The sequence below is a fragment of the Lathamus discolor genome, chromosome 1 (assembly GCF_037157495.1).
Source record: "Lathamus discolor isolate bLatDis1 chromosome 1, bLatDis1.hap1, whole genome shotgun sequence".
Taxonomy (NCBI): domain Eukaryota; kingdom Metazoa; phylum Chordata; class Aves; order Psittaciformes; family Psittacidae; genus Lathamus; species Lathamus discolor.
This window is the reverse complement of record NC_088884.1, coordinates 30,676,033-30,698,475: the sequence shown is the minus strand read 5'-3', so window position 1 is coordinate 30,698,475 and position 22,443 is coordinate 30,676,033. Positions and strand designations below refer to the sequence as shown.

Below are 22,443 nucleotides of genomic sequence, written 5' to 3'. Positions count from 1 at the left end.
TCTCTAACTATAGGCACTGCAGGTGTGTGCATGTGTTTTTGTCTGTACATCTGTGCACCTGTGTATTCACTCTTTGGTTTCTGTCTTAATAGCCAGCAAACACTTTCTGTTGCTTTTGGTTTCATCTGTTAAGGACTGTCATTAGGAACACCCAAAACCCCATAGCCAGTGGGACACGTTTGATTTTTCTCCTTTTCTCATCAGACATGATCTGCATGGTAACCTAGCTTATACAGTCTGGTATTCTTCACAAGTAATGAAGTCCTTTTTGTTATTAAGCCCTATCCAGTTCCACACAGTGGAACTGCGATCCATACCAGTCCTATTAGTAAGGGGACATGAAAGCACAGCGATGGAGCTGTAGGGGAATAGCTCTAAGGGACTCAGGGGAGGGACAGCTCCCACAGTACTCCCCCTCTGTGTTACCAGGCAGGTGCTTATCATGTGACAGGCTCACAAGCAAACTGTGTGCACCACATGATGTGGTGCACAACCGTCCCGAGCAGTTCCAGCAAAATCAAAAGTTCTACATGGCTTGTGTTAATGAGAATTAGACACCGGAAGTGAACAAATGGGCCTTGAGAAGGAAATGCTGTATCCTGCTTTGGTTCACTGATACATCTTCACAGATAAAAACTCACGACACCTGAGGAAGCTGTGTGTTCTTACCACACTTGGGAAGACTGGTCCAAGTTAGGACAGAAAACCTTAATAGTCCAGTGCAAATCACAAAAGGAAGCAACGGTTCACCCACCATGGAGAACCAGTTATACTCAAAACCACCCCTCCCTATCAATTTATTTTTAAATTGAAAGACAAAGTTTACAATGAAGGAACAAAGCCAGTACAGGATCTTCTGTGTCATTCAAGCAGTCTTGCACAGTGTAATAGCTCACACAGCCTTGCTCATGCCCTAAGCAATGTCTGAATCCTAACCAAGAATTCACATTCCTATCAGAACTGGATTGCTGATACTATTCTCTTGCAGCGATGAGCTTTCATTAAGTATTTCTGAAACTCATCCCAGCTATATTCTCTGCCCCAGGGGCTACCTCTCATGCCAAGAGTATCAGAACACCCTGTACAATAACAGGCCTTAACATGGTGATGAATGTAACACTACAAGTGACCAGAACTGAAAACCAGTGGTTTCAAAACCATGAGGGTGTGAACCATGTGAAGTTCCTGATCTGAATACCCTTTTATTCCTTCTGCTGTCAGTGCCAAGGAAATAAAGCGATATTGACATGATGGGAGTTCATGGTTTAAATACCCTGGTCATTGTCGTTCTGTCTGGAATGATTCCCAGGCTTCTTTGAACTTCTGCTTGCTATAATTAACATTCATTGCAGAAAAATAAAAGTTCAACTTTTGTCTTTTAAAAAGGAAAAGATTAGGAGCAGTTTAAGGGCACGTCTGCTGTCACTAAAGGGAAGAATAATGTTTAGTTTAAAACAAAGTCACAAAATTAAGTACAAAGTTCAGTGCTGACCACTTAAATTTCAGCATCCTTATCTGGTCATTACACAAACTGTGTTTCAGTATACAGCCAGTAACATTTGCGTCTAGTATATGACTGTTTAACTGACAGTTAACTCCATTACTTATGCACAAACCAGGAAGCTGCAGAAATAAACTGCACAGACTAAGTGAGGACATTCCATAGCTTTAATAGCCTATTAAAATCTAGGCTTCTTGGATTTACAGATTAATTCTTCAGACCCGCCTCAGCCTAAAGTGGAACAAGTAAGGTGGAAATACAAAATAAGCCAAAATGCAAGAAAACTTATGTATACTTAATTACATTGCCCTTAACATGAAGGCTCCCCTAAATGGGACTCGGCACAAGTTCAAGAATTCCCTCTACTCCAAGATTTTCTGGGAATATTTACTAGGACTGTGGCAGCTGTCATGAAGCTGCTGTTCCCAGAGCAGTGATGGTATCCCATAATGATATTGCTGTAAAAATGCTGTCACTTTCTAATCCCATAGCAGTTCTTTAACTGCTGATGGTAAGGTGTCAGGCTGAACAAAAGATTGTCAGCAAGACCTGGACAAAACAGTGAACGCTGGCTTTCTCTTCCCCAGAGCCTACTCCTGCTTCAAGGGCCAGGCTCCACTTGAGGTCAAACTCCCAAGTAATTTACCAGAAATTCTACAGATTTGTAGTCCTGTTATATAAGATACTTTTGATTTATTTCCACCATGTAAATCATTACCCACTATTATGGTTCCAGCTTAAATTGGTGACTTCTAGCCTTAGCAGAAAAAGAGAGATCAGTCTCTGATTTTGCACATTGTTCTCTGGTTAAATTTAGTTTGGTTACTTTGCAACAGTTGCTCTGCTGAAACATTATGTCTCTGTGTCTATCAGATACTGCTACCCTCTGCAGGAGATTTTCTACAAGTTTGAGGATGATGAGATCAGAAAATAATTGGGTGCATTCAGCAAAGGTTCAGACATGCACTTAAACTGTGGAAATTTGTTCTGTCATCCAGAGCTGTAGATATTGATCAGAGAGGTAAGCTTCTTTCACACTTTGTTCTGTATCATTGATGTTCTAAGGGAATCATCACTATGGGCTGGTGTGCAGAATGCTGTACTGATCTCCACACACACACCTGAAATACACATCCTATACTCATGAGCAGGAAGCCAAGCACTACTGTAAAAGTACACGCAGAAAAAGCAAAGAAGGAATAATAAATCCAGAGAAACACTCACCTTGAGGAAGCTGCATAACCCCAGTGCTTATACCTGAGATAATGTCTCCTAATAAGTATTCCCTTACTCGGTAATGGGGAAGCCATTTTAAAATTGGTAAGAAACTGTAAAGATGAGACTTGGCTTTCTTAGAAGAACAACTGAAAATACAAAGCAGAAAGAAAAAGTTAGACACTAGCAAGGGACAAATGGGTTGAAAAATTGTCTTTCTTCCCTATGCAGAAAAAAAGCTCCATTAAAGGCAGGCTCAGACCCCTGACGACAATTTCTGGACAAAGCTCAAGCACAAACAGCTCAGACTCCAGTTAATTTAGCCCTCTATCACATGTTGGTTGCTGTTCACAATCCTTATGGAACTGGAGAAGAGAATCACAGTCGTGCGAAGCTGAAGGTCACGGGGAAGTGAAACTGTTCAAATCCATACACAACCGAGCAGTCACACAACAGCTTTTGCTGAGAACATTGCTAGTACCAATCCCCTGAGGATAACTTGCTTTCTGATAGTGGCTTTCACTCAAAGTACTTCACAATTCTTTTTTCCTATTTTTAATAATTATTTGCACTCTTTATACTTCTTCGATTATAACATTTTATATATTATGCTCAAAAACAAGGCAAACTATTATTTTACTAATGTTTGTTACTATCACTGCTACCTATAGCCTAACTTTCAGGCTACTTGAGAGCATAACCTTTCTTCACCCTGAAAGGAAAGGCACTAGAGCCAGCAACACTGATCCTTGTGTCTCTTAGCAGAGTTATTAAGCTTTTGAAACTCTTGACTCATGACAAATGAACAGAGCCAGGAAATAAATATCTCTATCCAGTATTGCCATGCACCATACTTTGATTGCGCTGTGGTAAGAAAGTTTAGCCTTAGGTAAAAATGCAACGCTATGATCATATAAATGTTTTTCTGTGTAGGGGAACTACAAGAGAACTGCAGAGATTTGTTAACATTTCTGAATTCTCATGGGACTACATTGCACAGTGAAGAATCTTATTGCTACAAGTGAGAGAGAAATTAGTCATCCACACTTCTCCGTGTTCAAGCAGGCTGAATCACAAGAAGTCATAGCTCAGGAGGATTTTGATCCACATATTTTTTCATTCAGGACGTATACGTTATTTGAGATGGAATTAGGTGCCATTACCATTAGAATGGTCATTCTGTCAACCAGAACAAATCTCCAAATGTTGGATCATGGGAACAGGAATATTTTACAGACAAACAGTAAGGCAGAAATCATTTGTTGTCTCGCAGAACAAGGTTCTAGCAAGAAATTGAATCAAGTCTGCAAATGAAGCATGGATAAAAGGAACGCTAATGAGAACTTAACTAGAATAAGTTTCTCTTCACTATCCTCTGGTACCGCAGAACAAGAGTTGCGTAGTTACAGAAATTTCCTGTCTAATCAGAGGATACTTTGATTCCAAAGCAGAATACCTCTATTAGGTCCTTATTATTAGTCAATAATCAGATTTCTGCACAGGTGTCATACATTTCCATTCCTCTTCCATGAAAGGAACATGTGAAGCACAAATTTGGCTCTAAGTATTTCCACTTAAAAAGGACAGATATTTGTCTGGGCCTTATGAATTCATGTCATGTGATTTGACTAATAATTCACATTCCTATGCTGCATATTTTCCTTTCCACTTTGATGAAGACAATTCAATTAATTTATCCAACATTTTGTAATATAGTTATATATTAACATATAAAAAGACATACAACTTCATCGCAGTCTTGCTGAATAATCAAAGTAGAACTATTGCTATTATTTCTTTGAAGAGACTATAAGTTGTGCATTAAACAATTAAGAATTAGAATATTTCTAACCAATAAAGATAAGACAAAACCCCTACCGACAAGAATGTGCAATCTTCTGCCTGAAAGTCTGAGGTGTTCTTTCTCGTCTGTGCAGCTGTCCTTCCAAGAGCTCTTGGTTATATATTGGTCTCTCCACACAATACTTCTGGGCTTGTGCAAGACATACTTCATCTACTTCAGCATGTTCCATAGCTGATCTCTCAGAACAGGAGGCAATGAAGAACAGTTCCACTACTGCCACTGAAAAATCTGGTTGCAGACAAAATAAGTTTGGTTACTTTTTTAACCTCAGATTTGGCATTTCCTTTCAAAGAATGTATTTTGACAAGCTGGAGACAAGTACTGTGAATGCAGTTTAGAAGTACTAATTAAACAGGCAGTAACAGACGTAAGTAAATAAACCACACTCACAAACCTTACTATATGGAAGCCATTAATTTATGTTTCTCTGAGGTAAAGAAAGCTTTTGTATTAATCACTCTGTAAACAGCTGCAAAAGCAAAATTGGAAGGTTACATTCATGCTTGTCTGGATATTCCCCTACTCAGTTTGTAACAAAAATGTCAGTGTCAAAGGGAGATTACTTTATTGCTGAGTTACTTCCTGCTTACTCCCAAACGGTCACGTCCGCCTCCAAAAGGCAGAACTCCAATTTTAACACTGAGAAAGCCACTTCTTTCTTTCAGATAGCCAGGTACTTCCTGCATCCATCCACCTGCTTTCTCCTCTGTTTCAGAGGCTTCTGTTTCCAATGGATACACCACTTGCTGTTAATTCTCAGTCCTGCACCCACTAAAACAGGAGTCAGCAGATATATACCATTTTAAAACTAGCCAGAAGGTTTGTAAACATCTATTAGTCTGCTTGATTCAGCGCCATAAACATCTTAACATGTTTAGGAGATACTCTGTTAATTCCTTTGCCCCGTGTTGGCTGCTTCTAGAAATATGGAGCAAGAAACATAGCTCAAAATAATGAGCAAAATGACAGGACTGCTACATCGCTAAGCAGAGCTGCCGGCTAGCACTACATCTGATGACAGAATGTGAGTGCAACAGGCAACAGAGCCATAATTGTGAACAAGGCCCTTGGGCTCAAGTCCAGCAAGTTACTTAAGCATGTGTTTGCCTTCAACCAAAGGAGCTAACCCTGAGGTGTTTAGTTTTTAGCTGTACATAAATACTTTCCTAGAAAAGGGTCAGCATGTAAACTGCTACCAAAACACTCAGACAAAGTTAAGCAAGATTGGTTCAACATTCTGATTCAGCAAATACAGGCTGCTCGACAGCAAATACCAATCTTGCTACCTAAAAGTGGTGCTGGAATCTTCCACTCAGGGTTCATGTTCTCTGTCTCCTAGGACAGACATAGCTCTTCAGTTCTCACTCTCTTGTTAGCAACATTTTCCTGATACAGTCAGTGACTAAAGGATATTTTTATTGAAATTAGAGTTTTTATTTACACAAAATTCAAGATTTACTTCAGCTTTATCATGTGAAATAAAGTCTCTACAATTTGTATGCACAGTATCATACTGAGGGTACTATAACAGCTTGTTACTTTCGTACTCCTGAAATAGATCTGAAGCTTCTTTTTCATCTTTCTGTAGTTTCAATTCACTGAGAAGCCCAAATGGTATTTTGTGAACTGTTTTCTCGTGTTATTGTTTAGCAAATTGTAACTCTCGATATTACAATTTTTCACCCTACCTGCAGATTCTGATTCCCATCTGAGCAGCCCTCTGGCTTTACAGCAATGCCACTGACATGAAGATGTATGTTTGACCACTTTTGTTCCACATTTGTTCCACAAATACCACTCCCTACTTCACATCTTGCTCTGTCACAGACAGTGAGGTACCCACAAATTCTAATGTATTAACCTCTCCCCACTGAAACTGAAACTTTAACCACCCCAGTATCTGCTGGAGGGGCAACAGAGCAGGGCACAAGCAACCCAGGAGCCTTCTGAGGTGCAGTGACAAGAGCTTCCTGCCATAGGCGTGAAGATCTGACAAGGAGACATGCTCTGCTGGACCTGATAGTTATAAACAAGGAAGAACTGGTAGGAAATACAAAGTTCGGGAGCAGTCTTGCCTGCTACCAAGAGATGGTAGAGTTCAGGATCCTAAGAGAAACAAGATACATAGCAGTCTTACAACCCCAGACTTCAGGAGAGCAGACTGGCCTGCTCATGGACCTGCTTAGAAGAATCCCATGGGATATGGTGCTGAAGAACCCTGCAAATTATTTTCAAACATGTTAAGGACAAAAAGGTGATTGAGAGCAGTCAGCATGGATTTATGAAGGAAAAAATCTGTTGACTTGATGAACTGATGCCTCATCAACTTGATAGCCTTTTATGATAAGATGATGGGTTTGGTGGAAAAGGAAATATCAATGATATTCTTTATTTTGTATTTTTCAAGGCTTTGTAAGGCTTTTGTTGATGCACCAGATGGTTATGTTGTCATTCAGAAGTACCTTGACAGGCTGGAGATATAAGCAGACAGGAGCCTCATGAAGTTCAACAGAAGGAAGCACAAACTCCTGCACTGAGAAGAAATAGCCCTATGCAACAGTAAATGCTGGGAATTCAATCATACGGAAAGTGGCTGTGCAGAAAAAGATCTGTGAGTCCTGGTTGGCAAAAAACCTGAACATAAACCAGCAATGTGTCCTTCTGGCAAACAAAGCCAGCAGCATTCTTGGCTGCATTACACAGAGCATAGCCAGCAGGTTGGGAAGGTGATTCTTCCCCTCTCCTCAGCACTGGTAAGCCACAGATGGAGTGCTGGGTTCAGTTCTTGTCTACCCAGTGCAAGAAAGATATGGGCATCCTGGAGAGGATCTAGCAAAGGGCCACAAAGATGGTTAAGATATTGGAAGACTGTACCAATGGATATAAATACCTGATGCAGTAGGGAGTAAATAAGCAACAGGCACAAAGTGAAATACAAGAAATTCTGTTGAAACATAAGGAATAAAAATATGGCAAGCATGATCTAACAGTGGAACAGGTTGCCCACAGATGTGGAGTTTCTCTCCTGGGAGATATTCATAACCTGACTGAGGATCATTCTGAATATTAAGCTGTAGATAATACAATAAAAATTAAAGTCTTTAATATCATCCACCTCTTTTGCAAAAGCACACACGACGCAAGGATTGAGATGCTTGTGTTAACAATGGATCATACACGCCGCTCATAGAGTAGCAGAATAGCCGCATTTTGTGACTGGTTGAAGTATCCCTCTAAGTGTTTGCCGAATAGCAGTGTCACAAACTGCCAACAAAGATATCCAAGGCTTAGAAATTCAGCCTTACCCTTTGCTCCCAGTATGCCTGAGGAAGAGCAAAAGCAGGTACTGTCATTTTCATGAAAACAAAGCAATGAATTCTGAAAACTTCCCAGACCTTTATCCAAAAAGCAAAAGGCAATCTCTAGGCATCTGAGTCTTAATAGTGGAATATCGCTCTCAGACAACCTTTGAACTTCATGGCAAGAAAGAAAAAAAGAAAAAGCTGTGAGAAATACTGCTATTAATCTTATCAGCCAGATAAGAGTTGAGCTGAAGTAGTTAAAAGTTGTATGCAAATGACTTAAAGAATTGCCAACTCTTATCTGACTGATAAAGCCCTGTCTTACGTTATTATCAAATTGAACGTGTTAAAAAAAAAAGTAAAGCAAACGCCAATTCATAACACTATCACTAATTATTAAGTACTTTCTCTTCCCAATCTTAGATAATAAAGGAGGGCTGTCAAGCTATCTACACTGATTCTTGTGGAGGACAACAAGGTTTTATCCAGTCCACATGAATTAGAATGCAGCCATAAAATTTATAAGGATCATTATTTGGCTGCTGTTCCTTCGATCCAAAATGACTATGGGGAGGAAAGAAAAAAAAGCCGGAGAGATGAAGAAGAATCCTGTCTGACTTTTATAGCTTTAATAGGCTTCTCATTACAAAATGGGGCACTACTGCTCCTAACCTTGTATATCTAACCTGAATGTATCTGAACTACCTAATGTAATAGGGAGAGTCACTAGCAAATCCATTGCCTTGCCTGTTTTAAAGGAGCAGAAAATCCTTCTTCTGGTAACTAAGCATGGAGCTGCTTTGTTGCTTTAAGTAGTGGAAAAGCATGGGTGGACAGTACTAGTACAGCAGTATAGTAGAAAACTGCATCTGTGCTGGGGAATTCCAAGTCTGACCATGAACTGCAAAATCTATGAAGTATATTGTTTCTTTAAGCTTCCAAATAAGTGACTGCCAGCACCCAAAGGGCTAGTAGAAAAACTGCTCCTCTACGTAAAGTATGCTCTGCCAAACGTACACTGAAAAGCAGAGTCAGGGCAAGGTCCGTTCCCACTGTCCTCAGAGGTTAGACACAAAAACTAAGGTAATTTTTGGAACCATGCATTCTCTCAGTTCTTTCTCTCCTCTCTGGTCTCATTTCCCAGTGCCCTATGCTCTGCCACTTATCACACTGAGTGATTTGTATAAAATCTGACCAAGCCAGAATCAATTTTTTCTTAACAAACACAAAGATGTAAAATGACTGGGTGGGGTTAGAAGGAATGTGCTCTCTTAGTTTTCCTGCACTGTCCTTATCATCCTCATTCCTCCTCCCACTAAATCCACTAATTAATAGATTGTTTAGACCTGTAGCCTTCATGTAAAGTTTCACAAATGGAGAAATAATTTGTGAAGCAAACAGAATTTTCCTTGTGTAGGTCCTAAGCTAAGAAATGCATCCCAGGAGTGAACCTTTAGGAAAAAAAACATAAAAAAAATCAGGAACTTGAATTCCTATACAACTTCTAGACAGGCAATATTTCCGCTTCGCTCCACACAGAAAGGTGAGATGGCTACATAAACTGTGCTGGGTTGTGTGATAAAAGCTCCACTGCACACCCACTGGGTTTCTTAGAGGGACAATGGCAGGGCAGAGAGCCTGTATAACATCCTGCTGAGCAACTCGCAGGTCTGCCACAGGAGACAGGAGCCCATGAAAGGCTCATCTCCACCAGTCTAAACCAGCACAGCAGGGTCACCTATGGGAGCACCTATGGGACTCCTAAGTCCCTGCCAGCTCAGGATGTGAGAGCATCTGTGTATCTATGAGCATGGGGAGGCAGCTATTGGCACCTGGGAAATCCTGGCCAGCCACGTGTGTACATGTGATGGTCTGTACCAGCAACTGGAGTGGAGCTATGGCCTTGCAGGCTCACAGGCCGAGCAGCCAGCAACTGGGGAAACTGAAACAAAGGAGCTAGCCACTAGATAGTGTCTGAGCCCAACTGCTGAAGAGATCTTCCTTGTACATACATGTGTGTGTATATCTCTACGTATACATATTCTCACTGCTGCATTAGAATAAGTGTGACCAGCAGATCAAAGGAGCTGATCCTGCCCCTCTACTCTGCTCTCGTGAGACCTCACGCGGAATACTGTGTGCGGTTCTGGTGTCCTCAGCATAAAAAGGACATGGAGCTGTTGGAACAAGTCCAGAGGAGGGCCACGAGGATGATCAGGGGACTGGAGCACCTCCCATATGAAGATAGGCTGAGGAAGTTCGGGCTGTTCAGCCTGGAGAAGAGAAGCTGCATGGAGACCTCAGAGCAGCCTTCCAGTATCTGAAGGGGGCCTATAAGGATGCTGGAGAGGGACTCTTCATCAGGGACGGTAGCAACAAGACAAGGGGTAGTGGGTTTAAACAGGGAAAGTTCAGGCTAGATATAAGGAATAAATTATTTACTGTGAGGGTGGTGAGACACTGGAACAGGTTGCCCGCAGAAGTTGTGAATGCTCCAACCCCAGCGGTGTTCCAAGGCCAGGAACACCTGGCATGTTTAAATGTGAGGTGTCCCTGCCCATGGCAGTGGGGTTGCAACTAGATGATCTTAAGCTCCTTTCCAACTCAAACCATTCTATGATTTTATATGGAGCGGCAGCACCAGCCTTGCTTTCTTCAGGCTGTTGAATTCAGTATATGTTTTCCTCTAATAAACTAAGTTATCCATGGAAAAGAGCATAATAACAACATGTGAGGCACAGAAACCCTAGTCTCAGAAAATGGTAACAAATCAAACCTATTAAAAAAAAAAACCCAAACAACATTAACTGATAAGGGGTATTTTATATTTCATGTTCTTTGCCAAAAAATACTTTAGCCTGTAAAGATTTACTTCATGGATTAATGAACTCACTAGTATTTTAATGGTATCTCTTATCAACCAGCAATCTTATGCTTGTTTTCAACAAGAGAATATTTTGGGAATCTGTTATGATGACTTAGCTGTTTAATCAATTCCACAGAAGACAAACATCTAGAGCACTTAAAGCACCAAAACACTAGTCTCCTTCCTTCTTGGATATAGATAAGAGATGGCTTCTGTTTCCAGTGCAAATACGTTGGTGACCATGAACCCACGGAAATAAGATCATATTTATTCCTGCTTTTTGTGGTTTCAGTGACCTTGGGTCTGAATCTGCCATTCCCTTTTGAAATCCAAAAGCAGTAGCTAGTGATAGTGGAATCAGATAAGTTAATCAGAATGGTACCATGGCTGATGACCTCTGTGTCATGCTTAAGCCAACTGATAAGGATGTACACACCCTTAGAGACAGGTAATCATTTAGCTAGCTTCATTTTTCCAGAGGTACTCTACTGTCTTCATTGTAAAGCTCTAGTTGATGATCAGAGGGGAGAACATAAATCAAGATCATACATACACACAAAGCTAACTCAGAGTAATTTATAGCTCATGTGAGCTCAGTGCACCAATGGCCTCCAGTAGCTAGTTCATCTTTTCTGGCAAAGTGGAACAAGCGGACATTAATAAATGGCTGAGCAGGAGGGAGAAGTTACTCGATACACTCCCTTCATCAGAGAAGCCACCAAAATAGTCCTCCGCCTTGTGGTGGTGCATCCTCCCTCCATCCTCTGAGTTGCTTCGTCATCTAAGGAATTCCTGTCAGGCCCTGGCCTTTGTGTAATGAATTGGATGGTGATGCATCCCTTGATCGTACCAGGAACTCTTACGTGGGTAAGGAAGGAGGCCATGATCATACCAGGGACTCCTGTCACCTGGCTAAGGTAGTAAGCAAGCACAGGGATAATCAGTCATCCCCTGGCAGCCTCAGAACATTCCTCCCATTGATTGAAGCCTGACTGTCACCGACATGTTGAAAACTTTCTAGCAATTCCCTACCTGGACTGGGGCCAGGGTGAAAATTTACTAATGACTAAAGCCAATCATACTGTGACCGTGCAAACAGTGGTCCTTTTAGGTCTCCTGGACCACAGTGAGCAGCAATCAGCATCTCCCTCTCAGTGGGCCACACCTCAGAGTTCACAAATACTCATGTTTGCCATAATTGGAGGACTGTCACTGAAAGATGGAACTTGGGCTGAAGTGCCCCCCCCACTTGCCAAGACTTAACCCTCACCTGTTGAGAAATGCTGAGAATGTCGAGAAAATGAAATGTTGAGAAAAGCTGTGAATATTTCACCAACTCGAGGGGAATTTTTGACACGTACCTTTATATGATTCTCTATGTCTGTATCTGTGTGTGTATGTGTGTATAGACTGTCATAGCAACTGTAGTAAATCCCTTTGACTCACTATGTAACATCCACCTTAAAACCACAAACTGCTGCTCAATGAAAGCTGTGTAAAAATTCCCCCCCTGTGGTGAATTGGTACACTTGTAACTCTTTGGATATAGACTGTTGATCAAGTCTGAAACTAAGACTAGATACAGCTGCACTCAGGCTCCTTTGGGAGTTCAGAAAGCAAGGGGTCTACTCGGAACTGAAGGGTCTCCCTCACCCTTTGTGCCTTCAGTCTCTGTATCAGTCATCTTTAGCTGGATTTGACTTTGATTTTCCTTTGTATGCTTCATCCATGTAATACGTAATAGACCTTGCCATCTAATTCTGTTAAACTGTGCCTCTATAAATCATATTAAACTGTTTTTGCTAATACCTTTGATGGTCATTCTTTGAGTGATCCTAAACCACTGATTTCATGACACCCTCCATCTACTTCATCAACCCTGTTTACACATATCACTAGCCTTTCAAGTGCTGTATCAAGCTAAAAATGAACAAAACAAAAAGCAGAAGGTTGTTATAACCAGAATCATTTCAGTCTTTATGCTTACAGTGCAAACCTCTCAAGTCACAGGGGAAGCTGAAGGATAGCAAAACACAGTGGGGTCACAGGAAGAAATGACTGGGGTGAGGGAGGGGAAGATGAGGGGGGTTATATTAATTCATATTCCAGTTTCACTGTTGAAAACAGTACAAGGTTTTGAAATGTCTCAAAGGATGCTTTGAGCAGCTTGGTCTAGTGGAAGGTGCTCCTGCCCATGGGAGGAGAAGGTGAAACTAAAAAATCTTTAAGGTCCCTTTCAACCCAAATCATTGTATGATTTTATGACCCTCTATTTTATACCCCTCATGAGGCTTTCTTCCTAACACTGTCTGAAAGGATTTGCCCTTCTGCAGAGCAGGCTACAGCCGTTGCTGTGCCTGAAGAAATTCCCAAAGAACTGTTGCTTCTGACAAAGCCAACAAATAACTTCATGCGGCAGACACTCTCTAGTTACAGTTAAGTACTAACAATAACTATTTATCCAAACTGCAACTGTTTCCTTGCTAGTTTGGAGAAAGAAGTTCAATTTTCCTATCATGTTAGGATCTGCATTTGGAAGAAACATTTAATTCTTGGCAGCTACTTTATAACACATTTTCTGTTTCTACCTTTCATGCACTAGGTATCAAACCGAGTCCTACATGAGAGTCCAATGTGGCTTGTGACAGATCCCGTCCCCACTTATGCAACTGCTGCTTGGTTAAGATTGTATTATACAAATGATAGTGTTTTCCTGTCTCACATGTACTTAAAGGTATCGCTTCATGTTCTGAAGGTGATTTCCAGCCAGGTGATTTCCTCAACATCTTGATGCTGAGGTTACACATAAAGGCCATGAGTGTGCAGCAAATACTGTCCAATACTGTATTTCCTTGAAATATTAAAAATTCCTAGTATGCAAAATGAACAATATAGAGAAGTTTGATAGTGCTTCACAGAAACTCCATGTTTTATTCGCAGACTCAAATTATGGCTTTGCATTTCTTCTGTGGCTGATGACAGAGCTCACATTTTAATGTGAGACAGCACCGCATCTGTTCTTAACTACATAAGTAAAAAGACTGACCTCCATACAGCTAAAGACATGACTCCAAAACCCCAAACAGAACAATAAAATAATATGGACAATATACAGAAAATGCTTTGGACTGACATTGAAGATTCTATGCTACAGAGTACAAGAATGATAAAACAACCCCCCAGGCTCATGTACCTGCAGTTAAACTTACATTTTACTATGCTATTGAAGCACAGGACTTTCAGATGTGTTGGTCAGGTCTTCATAAATCAGTGGCATTTATTAGGTGGAACAAAAGATACATATATTCTGTGAAAACCTCTAAGAGGTTAGTGGTTCTCATCATCCAGGCAGTTAAGAATCCACCTACCAAAACATCATCTATACCAGATTTATAAAGATGTCAGCCACAGTGTTTAGTTCAGACAGGTATGCAGGGGCACAGAGCTCTCCAACTGACTCTTTGACTGCATTTGGTAGAACAACCCAGCATGAATGGGATCCTACAACAGCTAACACTAAACCAGGGTGCCATAACAAAAGAACTGGAAAAATAACATAGGTGTTCAGGCTGAGGATCATCAAACGAAATGAAGAAAGGTTCACTAAGTAATCTTCTGGTGACTTCTTGCAAGAATATTCCTTCCTCAGAAACACATATTCAAATTAAACAAATGTCACAAGAAAGCAGGGGAAAAGAAAATCAGACTCATTACATCCGTAGTAAGTTAAAGATTCAGTCACCTGTTCAGCTATACGGACACAAATACAGTACCCTCTATAGCACAGCAATGCCACAGTGAAAAAGATCATAAGCATGAATTTTAAACATGAAACTGGCAAAGTAATAAAAAATCAAATATATCATGCAGAAGTGAAAACAAAAAAAAGTACAGTGTGCAAAATCCCAAATTGAACACAGGCAGAAGATAAAGAAACAGTAAACCTGAAAGAAACAGAGAGGGCTTAGAAAACAATGTTATGTCAAAGCTGTATAGCTATGACACTATCCTAGTAAAGCAGGAGATGCAACACAATCCCAACACTCTGAAGTGGTAACTGAACTCAGGTCTAGATTTCTATGGGAAAGGACTTTATGTTATGCTGTATGCATAACATATGACAGCAGCAAGACTTAACCTAAGTCTTTTGTATTAGAGAAGTATTTAGACAAGATACCACAGAAGCCTGTATCTATGAAAAATCTGTGGTTTTGTTCCTGACATAACTCTTCAGACATGCCTGAGCTTAGCAGAGCTCTGCGAGAACAGGAACAGGCAGTTCCCTGTGGGCACCTCTGAGTAACAATCCAAGTTTTATTCTGGATGGTATATGGAGTTCTGAATTCTGCTCCATTAAAACCAGATGCCTAAGACTGAAGTTTTGTAATGTCTAATCAGCTCAATCCTTAATTTGATTTAGGCCTACTAGACTGAACTCCAACAAGGATATTTCAAACAACAAACGCTGCAGTCTTCGATTTGGACTGGAAAACTCTCCCATGATTTTTTACGACAGGTTTTCTAAGGAGTTCTCAAAAGTCCCAGCCCTGGCTCAGAACCTGATTTCCACAAAATAACTAAAACTGAACAATTTTATCTTAGCTCTACACCAGTCTAGGTGTCAGAATCTCAGGTTTTCAATTAATAGATTAGAATATATTAATTAGCTAAAAAAAAACACCCAAACAAAACCCCACACAAAAAAACCAACCCAAACCCAACGAAACACACACACCACACCCCCCGAACCCAAACCAGTGCACAACACAAGGCAGCAAACGAAATTGGCCATACAAAATGGTAGGCAGCAGTCAAAGCAGAGCAGCAAAACTTGATCCACTGCCTGTGCAAAAGTGATAAGAATTCTTCGGTGAAGGCTGGAGAGAGACTCCACCCAGGCAGTGAAAATACAGACAGACTCAAAAAATCTCCCAAGAAACTAACCACACTATTGTTTGTCACATGGAGATCTTTCCAGCTTGCTACTGCCCAAAAGAAAAGAAATAGTTAATGCAAGTCTTTTGAGAATAGTAATACAAGCTCTTGCATAGGTCAGTTATTCATATATGTACTCTCATGACCATTAATGAAATCTAAATTTCATCAGCACAACTGACTTGCAAACCACATTCAATAACAGCCTGCACAAACTTACAGCCATATCTTTGTAACCATGGGAATACGACATCTGTCTCTCAATAGCTTTCTCATTACCTGGGCACAGGGAAAATAACTGCAAGACCTGGACTTCACTGCTGCTTATACTTCAAAGAGCAAAAAGCCATAGATAACTAGCTATACAACGCAGCAATAGCAGGTCTTGTAGGCATATTAAGAAATCCTATCAAGAAATGCTATTTAACAGGACAACATTCTACTGGCTGACACATCTACGGATGGAATCACATGAGGATAAGGATGGTGCTTAATTAATTAAACTTAACTGGGAAATCAACAGGCGAATTTGAGCCTGAGAATTTTAACTTCAGCATGGTTTTCTTGTGCCAAAAGTTACAGATCTACCAAGTGGTAAGACAGAAAAATACATGCTTTAGAAAACCAGTTCTTTATGGAAAAACTGTATCAGCAATGAAAGAGAATTAAAAACAGCAGCCAGCAGTTCATCAGATTCAGAAGGAAGTAAATGATGGATCAAGGGGAAATGCATGAGATACCAAGTCTCTTGTGTAAAGCTATTAAGAGAAAAAGTGACTACTGTGAAGAAATGAGGGAACCCATGAAAGCTATTGAACCTTGAGTTGTGAATTAAAGCAGCCTGTTTCAATGTTGGAGGGGAGATGGCACAATCAGAAGACAAGAATGGAAGTCTTCCTGGCTTTTTCCCTTTGTGCTAATATTAGCATGGGAAGAATGGATGGCTGAAGTAATACAAGATCTTCTTACGAATTTTGCATACTCTGATTTAATCATCAAATTGACATTTAGTGTACATGCACAGATACAGTGCCACTGCATCACAGAATGGTTTAGGTTGGAAAGGACCTTAAAGCTCATCCAGTTTCAACCCCCCTGCTACAGGCAGGAACACCTTCCAATAGACCAGATTGCTCAAAGTCCTGTCCAACCTGACCTTGAATGCTGTCCTACCATTATTCAGCTAAAGATCTGACACTACCATGTAGAACAATGATTTGAGAAACTCTCTGGATACCTTTAAGAAGTTGCTCGGAAACTTACCATAATGTAAATGCTTCCGTCACTGCGCATTCAACCCGGCAACTAGGGAAAAGTGATATATTAAGCCTTAATAGCTGCCTACTAAATCAGACACAGTGTGGGCCTAATTATTTGTGGCTGCAGCACAATTCTGTCCAGTTTACAACATTAATTGTAGATGCTACTCCCACACTGACCTCTAGCTTAGTAACATCTGGCATAACCGAAACTAAAGCTGAGCAAACCAGCATGGCCAGGACAGCCTGTGCAGAGCAGGGCTAATGCAGATAAAACATGGAACAACCTTCCCTCCCTCCCTCAAATGTAGAGTGGAGGCTTGTCTTCTCCAGGGGGAAAATTTCCTCAAGACACACAAAAAAAATGCAGCAGGCTCCAGAGTCATGAATTCGTTTGTAGCTCCCCGAAAGTTTTGACTTTAGCAGATGACCAGCCAAACCAAGAGAGGCAGAGGAGCATGAAGGACCCTGTGCTTCTTCTAGGCAGCCCATGGACTGCACAAAAAGCTTGGTCATTTTTAGAGGCTACAGCTATAGTCTAAATAAATAGTAGTTTAAGACAAAGATGGACTGTCGCCACTATAGGAGTCAAAGCATATAAATACATGTTCAGTTCTTTCTCAAGTTATTAGCAAGAGAACAACAGTGTTGCAGCTGTGTGCTAGATCTGTGCCTCAGTAGGGCACAATTTTAGTGTCAGGTTAAATAATAACCAACATTCCACACGGTTTTGGAATATTTAAGTTCTAAAAATATTGCATTGTTAGGGACAAGCCACTATACCTATGAAGAACTGTGGGCTACAGATACTATTTGAACCACAGTAATGGAGTAGAATTCCAACTCCAAACATAAGGCAATACTTGATGGATGTTTAGTGCTCCAAGTCTTAAGATCTGATGGCTGAACCCAACAGAGCACTTCAGTAAGCACTCAGCTCAGAAAACTGGGCTTGGTTTGTGGCAGAGGCTAAAGACTTCACCATTTCCTAGGCCCTTTGACCCAGCATCATGTTCAGTCATCTTCCCTTTTTTAAATTTTAAGTGTGACAGACTTTAAGGAAGCTGTTACCCTACACAGAGTTTGTGCAGCACAGTCAAAACCTCACATCAGCACTGGACAGGTTACTTAGGCAGAGTAAATATGGTTTAGTGATCGGAACCCAAGCCTGGAAGTAGCAGCAGGGTTTTTTTCTTATTGGACTTAGAGCTTTCTTTCACTGAAAAGTGATTCTCGTTATAACCCAATATTGACCCAGCCTCCCCCCAAATATACCTTTAAGCGCTTCTGAAGCTTTTAGCATGAGACTGCTGAGTTTAAGGCTCTCAAGTCTATTCAACTCTATGCAACAGGATAAATGTTGTCTCAAATGAATATGCTTCATCAACTACCAAAAGCAGCTTTGCATGGGTGAAACTCCATTCTCTCCTTACATTCTTTCCCCTTTCCATTTCAGAGATGTTCCACAGTACATTGCAGGACAATAAAATACTTCCATTCAGGAATACTGTTAAATGCATAACTGGAACATCTGACATGTGTCCTCAGAAGGCTTGGGATTGTCACCAACCAAGTACTTAAAAGTGTGATTATTACCACTTGAGGAAGGCCAGTGTGAAAGCTGATCCCCATGGAGTTAATTCAGGGTAAGCCACCTACTCATGCTTGCTTCTGAAACTTCCATCACCTTATTTTTTCAATTTCTACAGCAGCTAGTAAAGTAGCATCTTACTTATGAATATTCTGTAATACAAATCCAGACACCTGTTAACCCATTCTATTGCACATTTAGCAGAAGACATGTTAAAAATCTCTGTGAAAAATGTAGTCTTTCTTTATGAAAACTTCATCCAAAAGAATTCCAGTGGCTAAGACTATCAGTCATCCCCATCCAAACCCATGCTGTGCCACTGTGCTACTGTCATAGACAGGAAAAATTATGAATATACATTCCGCAAATCATCACCAGAAGTAACAGCAGTAATTTTTAACTTCTTTTGGTTTTGGTTTTGTTTTTTTTTTTTTTTTTTTTTTTAACTACCTCTGGACTATCTCTGACTGCTGCAACAGCCATTTGGGTTATCTGAAATCCTGAAGCTGGAAACAGATTCCAACCATATTTCAATATTCAGTTAAGAGTTTTGCAATAACAGTATGGGCAACAGCACAGCAGATTTAAGCCTTACTTACATTTCAGGCTGGCTTTTCCTGGTTGCTTTCACTTATCCCTTCTAAGGAGCTCAAATTGTTCCCACAGCTCGCAAACCAGAAGTTGAAAACTACTGACACAGGGAAGGCCACAATTTTAATCTTTGCCAGAAAATCGCCGAGAAGGGGGAGATAGTTCAATCAAGGTTTTAAGAAGGTTTTTAAGTTCTTTGGGTCTAAGCTAGTAACAAAGTGCAAAGCAGCTATTTCTTCTTATTACAAGAGTTCTCGGACAGTCGCTTTGACCTAAACTGGCAGCCTGCAGCTTTAGTCAGAGGGTTGCAGTGTCCAGACAAGGAAATGACTGGTCTCTCAACCTCCTCCAGTTCCCCCTTTCATTTTTTAATTACAGGTTACAGGCTGTTTCGCGAGGATGTGACAGTTACCGGCAGCGCGGGGCCGTCTGCTGCCCGGCAGCCCCGGAGCTGCCAGGAGCGCGGTAAGGAGGAGGCGCAGACCAGCCCGGCTGCCCTGCAAGGCGCCGAAGGGAGCACCAAGCGCCTTCCAAACCGCTCCTGTCGCCACGGAGCTCCGGCCGGCAGCAGGGCGCGGGGTGAGGAGACAGGGGCCAGCGGGGAGAGGGGCGAAGGAAGCAGAAAGGCACGGTGAGAGGCGGGAAGCACCGGGAGAGACCCCCCCCGTCCTCCAGGCCAGCCCCCAGCCCCGGGTGACCGCAGGCACCGGGAGAGCGCGACCACAATCCAGCGCTCCTCACGCTGAGGCTCGACCCCTGAGGAGATATCCCTCAGGGACAGACCAGCCCGCATGCCGTGCTCACCTCCACCAGTCCGGCCGCGCTCCGCTCACCTCCAGGAGCTGCCTCCTTCCAGCCCACTGGCGAGCCACCCTCGAGGCAGCCGAACACCGCCTCCCCCCCGCGCCCAAGGTGAGCGCAGGGCTACGAGGCGGGCGGCGCCGGGCGCCAGCCCCCGCCTCCTCCCCTGTCGGCTGCAGGCGGGCGCGGGCGCGGCTGGGACTCGTAGTCCCCCCCGCAGCCCCCACCGGGTGCGCACCCGCCGTTGCCTACAAGTCCCAGAATGCCGCGGGGTCGCGCGTCCGGCGCGCGTGTGCGCTGGTGTGGGGCGCGCCCCCGCCCGGAGGCGCAGTTGCGACCGTTACCTCAGCGGTGAGGCTGGAGCGGCGGCTTCGGCCTCCCGTCGCGTGTATGTGTGGATGCACAGGCTGCCTCACTGCATCCAGCTATAGTGCCTTTCTAGTTTAAATACAAAAATACAGCCGGGGAGCGTGGGGTAGGCACTGGCTAGCAGTGAGACAATGGCCTCCTTGGTTTTGTTGCCCTCGTGTGTGCGGTGCTGGGGTATGCTGAGGTGTTGGTTAAATAAACCCTATTTGGGTTGCCTCAAAATTCCAGTGAAGGAGCCTCAGGATTTATTGTCTAAAACTAATTTAGCAAAGCAGACCTCAGTGCTCTGTCCTGTCAGAAATGCAGTACATACACCAGCTGTCCAGCATGTGCCAGTTATGTAAATTAATGTAAAAATACAATGGAAAAGACTTCATGCTGATTGAATGCTTCAAGAGACTTACAGTTCTTTTTCTTCTTTTTCAATAAGGAGCATAATCTTCCCAGCTCTGTTGTCTGAGAAGCACACTTGTTAGCCTGGGCCTTAGAGGGGTTGGTCTCATGAGTGACTGAATGTCTTTAGCTGCCAAAGGTACCTAAGTATCAGTTTCCTTATGAATACACAGGAACTAGTAGTGAAATAGCATGGGGTGTCCCTGCCCACGATAGGGGCATTGGAGCTTGACGATCTTAAGGTCCCTTCCTAGCCAAATCATTCTCTGATTCTATTCTACTTCCAGAGATCTCATGTTTCAGTCCTTGATTTATAAATGTTTTCCAACCACTTGAAACCACTTTCTCTTGCCCAGGAGAAAATGTTTTCTCACCACTCAGATTCTTAGGGATTTAGTTTTGTATATAGAACTGGGAGGAAAATAAATTTGAAATTCTTACACACTGAGACCATTTAAAACAAAAATTGTGAAACTGGTGCCTACAGGAATGTATTATTTTGAAAACCTTAAAATTATTCCTTGCCATATTTAGCCCTTGTTAGAGTTTGAGTAACTTGAATAAGATTTAAATTAATTCAGGCTGAAATAGGGTACTTTTAAATATCAGTATTGTCAAATTGAGAAATTTCAAAGTCAAAACATTCAAAAGTTGCATTTTAAAGAGGTTTGTTGTAACCAGTTTTATCCAACCTAGGCTGTAACAAAAAGGCATTTTGATGAACAATTTCAGAGTGGTATACTAGACACGCCACATACATCAGACCTGACCTGGAATGGTGCTGGATGCCATTGTTACACAGAACTGGGTGAATAGAGGTACTCTGGGAAAGGTTTCTTTCCTGATTCGTAATTTATTTATTCAGTAAATTATTTTTTTCTGAACTTAGGTGTCTGTAGCTTGTGTTTGAATGAAGGTATAATTATCTTATGGAGGTGTGGTGTCACCACTTCAAATCTGAAATCAAGCATATATATTGCCAGGGCATGCCACAGACAGACCTGTGCTTGTACACCCTTGCACAAAGAGGAGAGAGAGGAGAAAGCCTGAACCAAACATGGGAACAGCAAATTTCCTGCTAGAAAACTCCACAAAAGTATAAATCATTCTGAACGTTACAGAAATCCACACTTCAGATTATGTTACACTGATTGTGTCAATGGTATTTACAATCTGGTTTTAATTTCTTGTGTGCATTTTAAGAGTGACTCACTGGGAAGGTTCTTTTTACTGCTTCTTTCCAGCATTGTCTAAAATGGTACAAGATGCTTCAGTTCTTCAGCTCTGAGAGAAGGGCAGGGGTTAATATAGTGCTGCATTCAATAGGAGCAAGATGAATAAGCTAAAGAAGTGTGGGCTTGACGATCAAGTAGTGAGGTGGACCGAGAACTGGTTGAAAGGAAGAAGGCAGAGAGTTGTGGTCAATGGCGCAGAATCTAGCTGGAGGTCTGTGACTAGTGGAGTTCCTCAGGGGTCGGTGCTGGGACCGGTGCTGTTTAATATTTTCATCAATGACCTGGATGAGGGAACTGAGTGCACCCTCAGCAAGTTTGCTGATGACACAAAACTGGGAGGAGTGGCTGACACACCAGAGGACTGTGCTGCCATTCAGCGAGACCTGGACAGGCTGGAGAGTTGGGCGGGGAGAAACTTGATGAAATTTAACAAGGGCAAGTGTAGAGTCTTGCATCTGGGGAAGAACAACCCCATGTACCAGTACAGGTTGGGGGTTGACCTGCTGGAAAGTAGCGAAGGG

General features: G+C 42.0%; 1 protein-coding gene across 4 annotated transcripts in view; it reads right to left on the bottom strand.

The window, feature by feature from the left end:
- SLC26A5 (solute carrier family 26 member 5) overlaps window positions 1–20,114 on the bottom strand; it is a 37,665-nt gene extending 17,551 nt beyond the window's left edge. Inside the window, exons 1-3 of one of the 4 annotated variants that reach the window (XM_065666510.1) lie at window positions 19,958–20,114; window positions 4,595–4,808; window positions 2,726–2,865 (exon numbers count right to left, since the gene is read on the bottom strand). In XM_065666510.1, coding sequence (XP_065522582.1) covers window positions 2,726–2,865; window positions 4,595–4,749 — 295 coding nt within the window. In that variant the 5' untranslated portion in view covers window positions 4,750–4,808; window positions 19,958–20,114. Of the gene's footprint in view, window positions 1–2,725; window positions 2,866–4,594; window positions 4,809–4,974; window positions 5,052–19,928 lie in introns of those variants that run through there. The other 3 variants (XM_065666494.1, XM_065666484.1, XM_065666500.1) reach the window with 3 other exon arrangements.
- Between the last annotated feature and the right edge of the window lie 2,329 nt (window positions 20,115–22,443).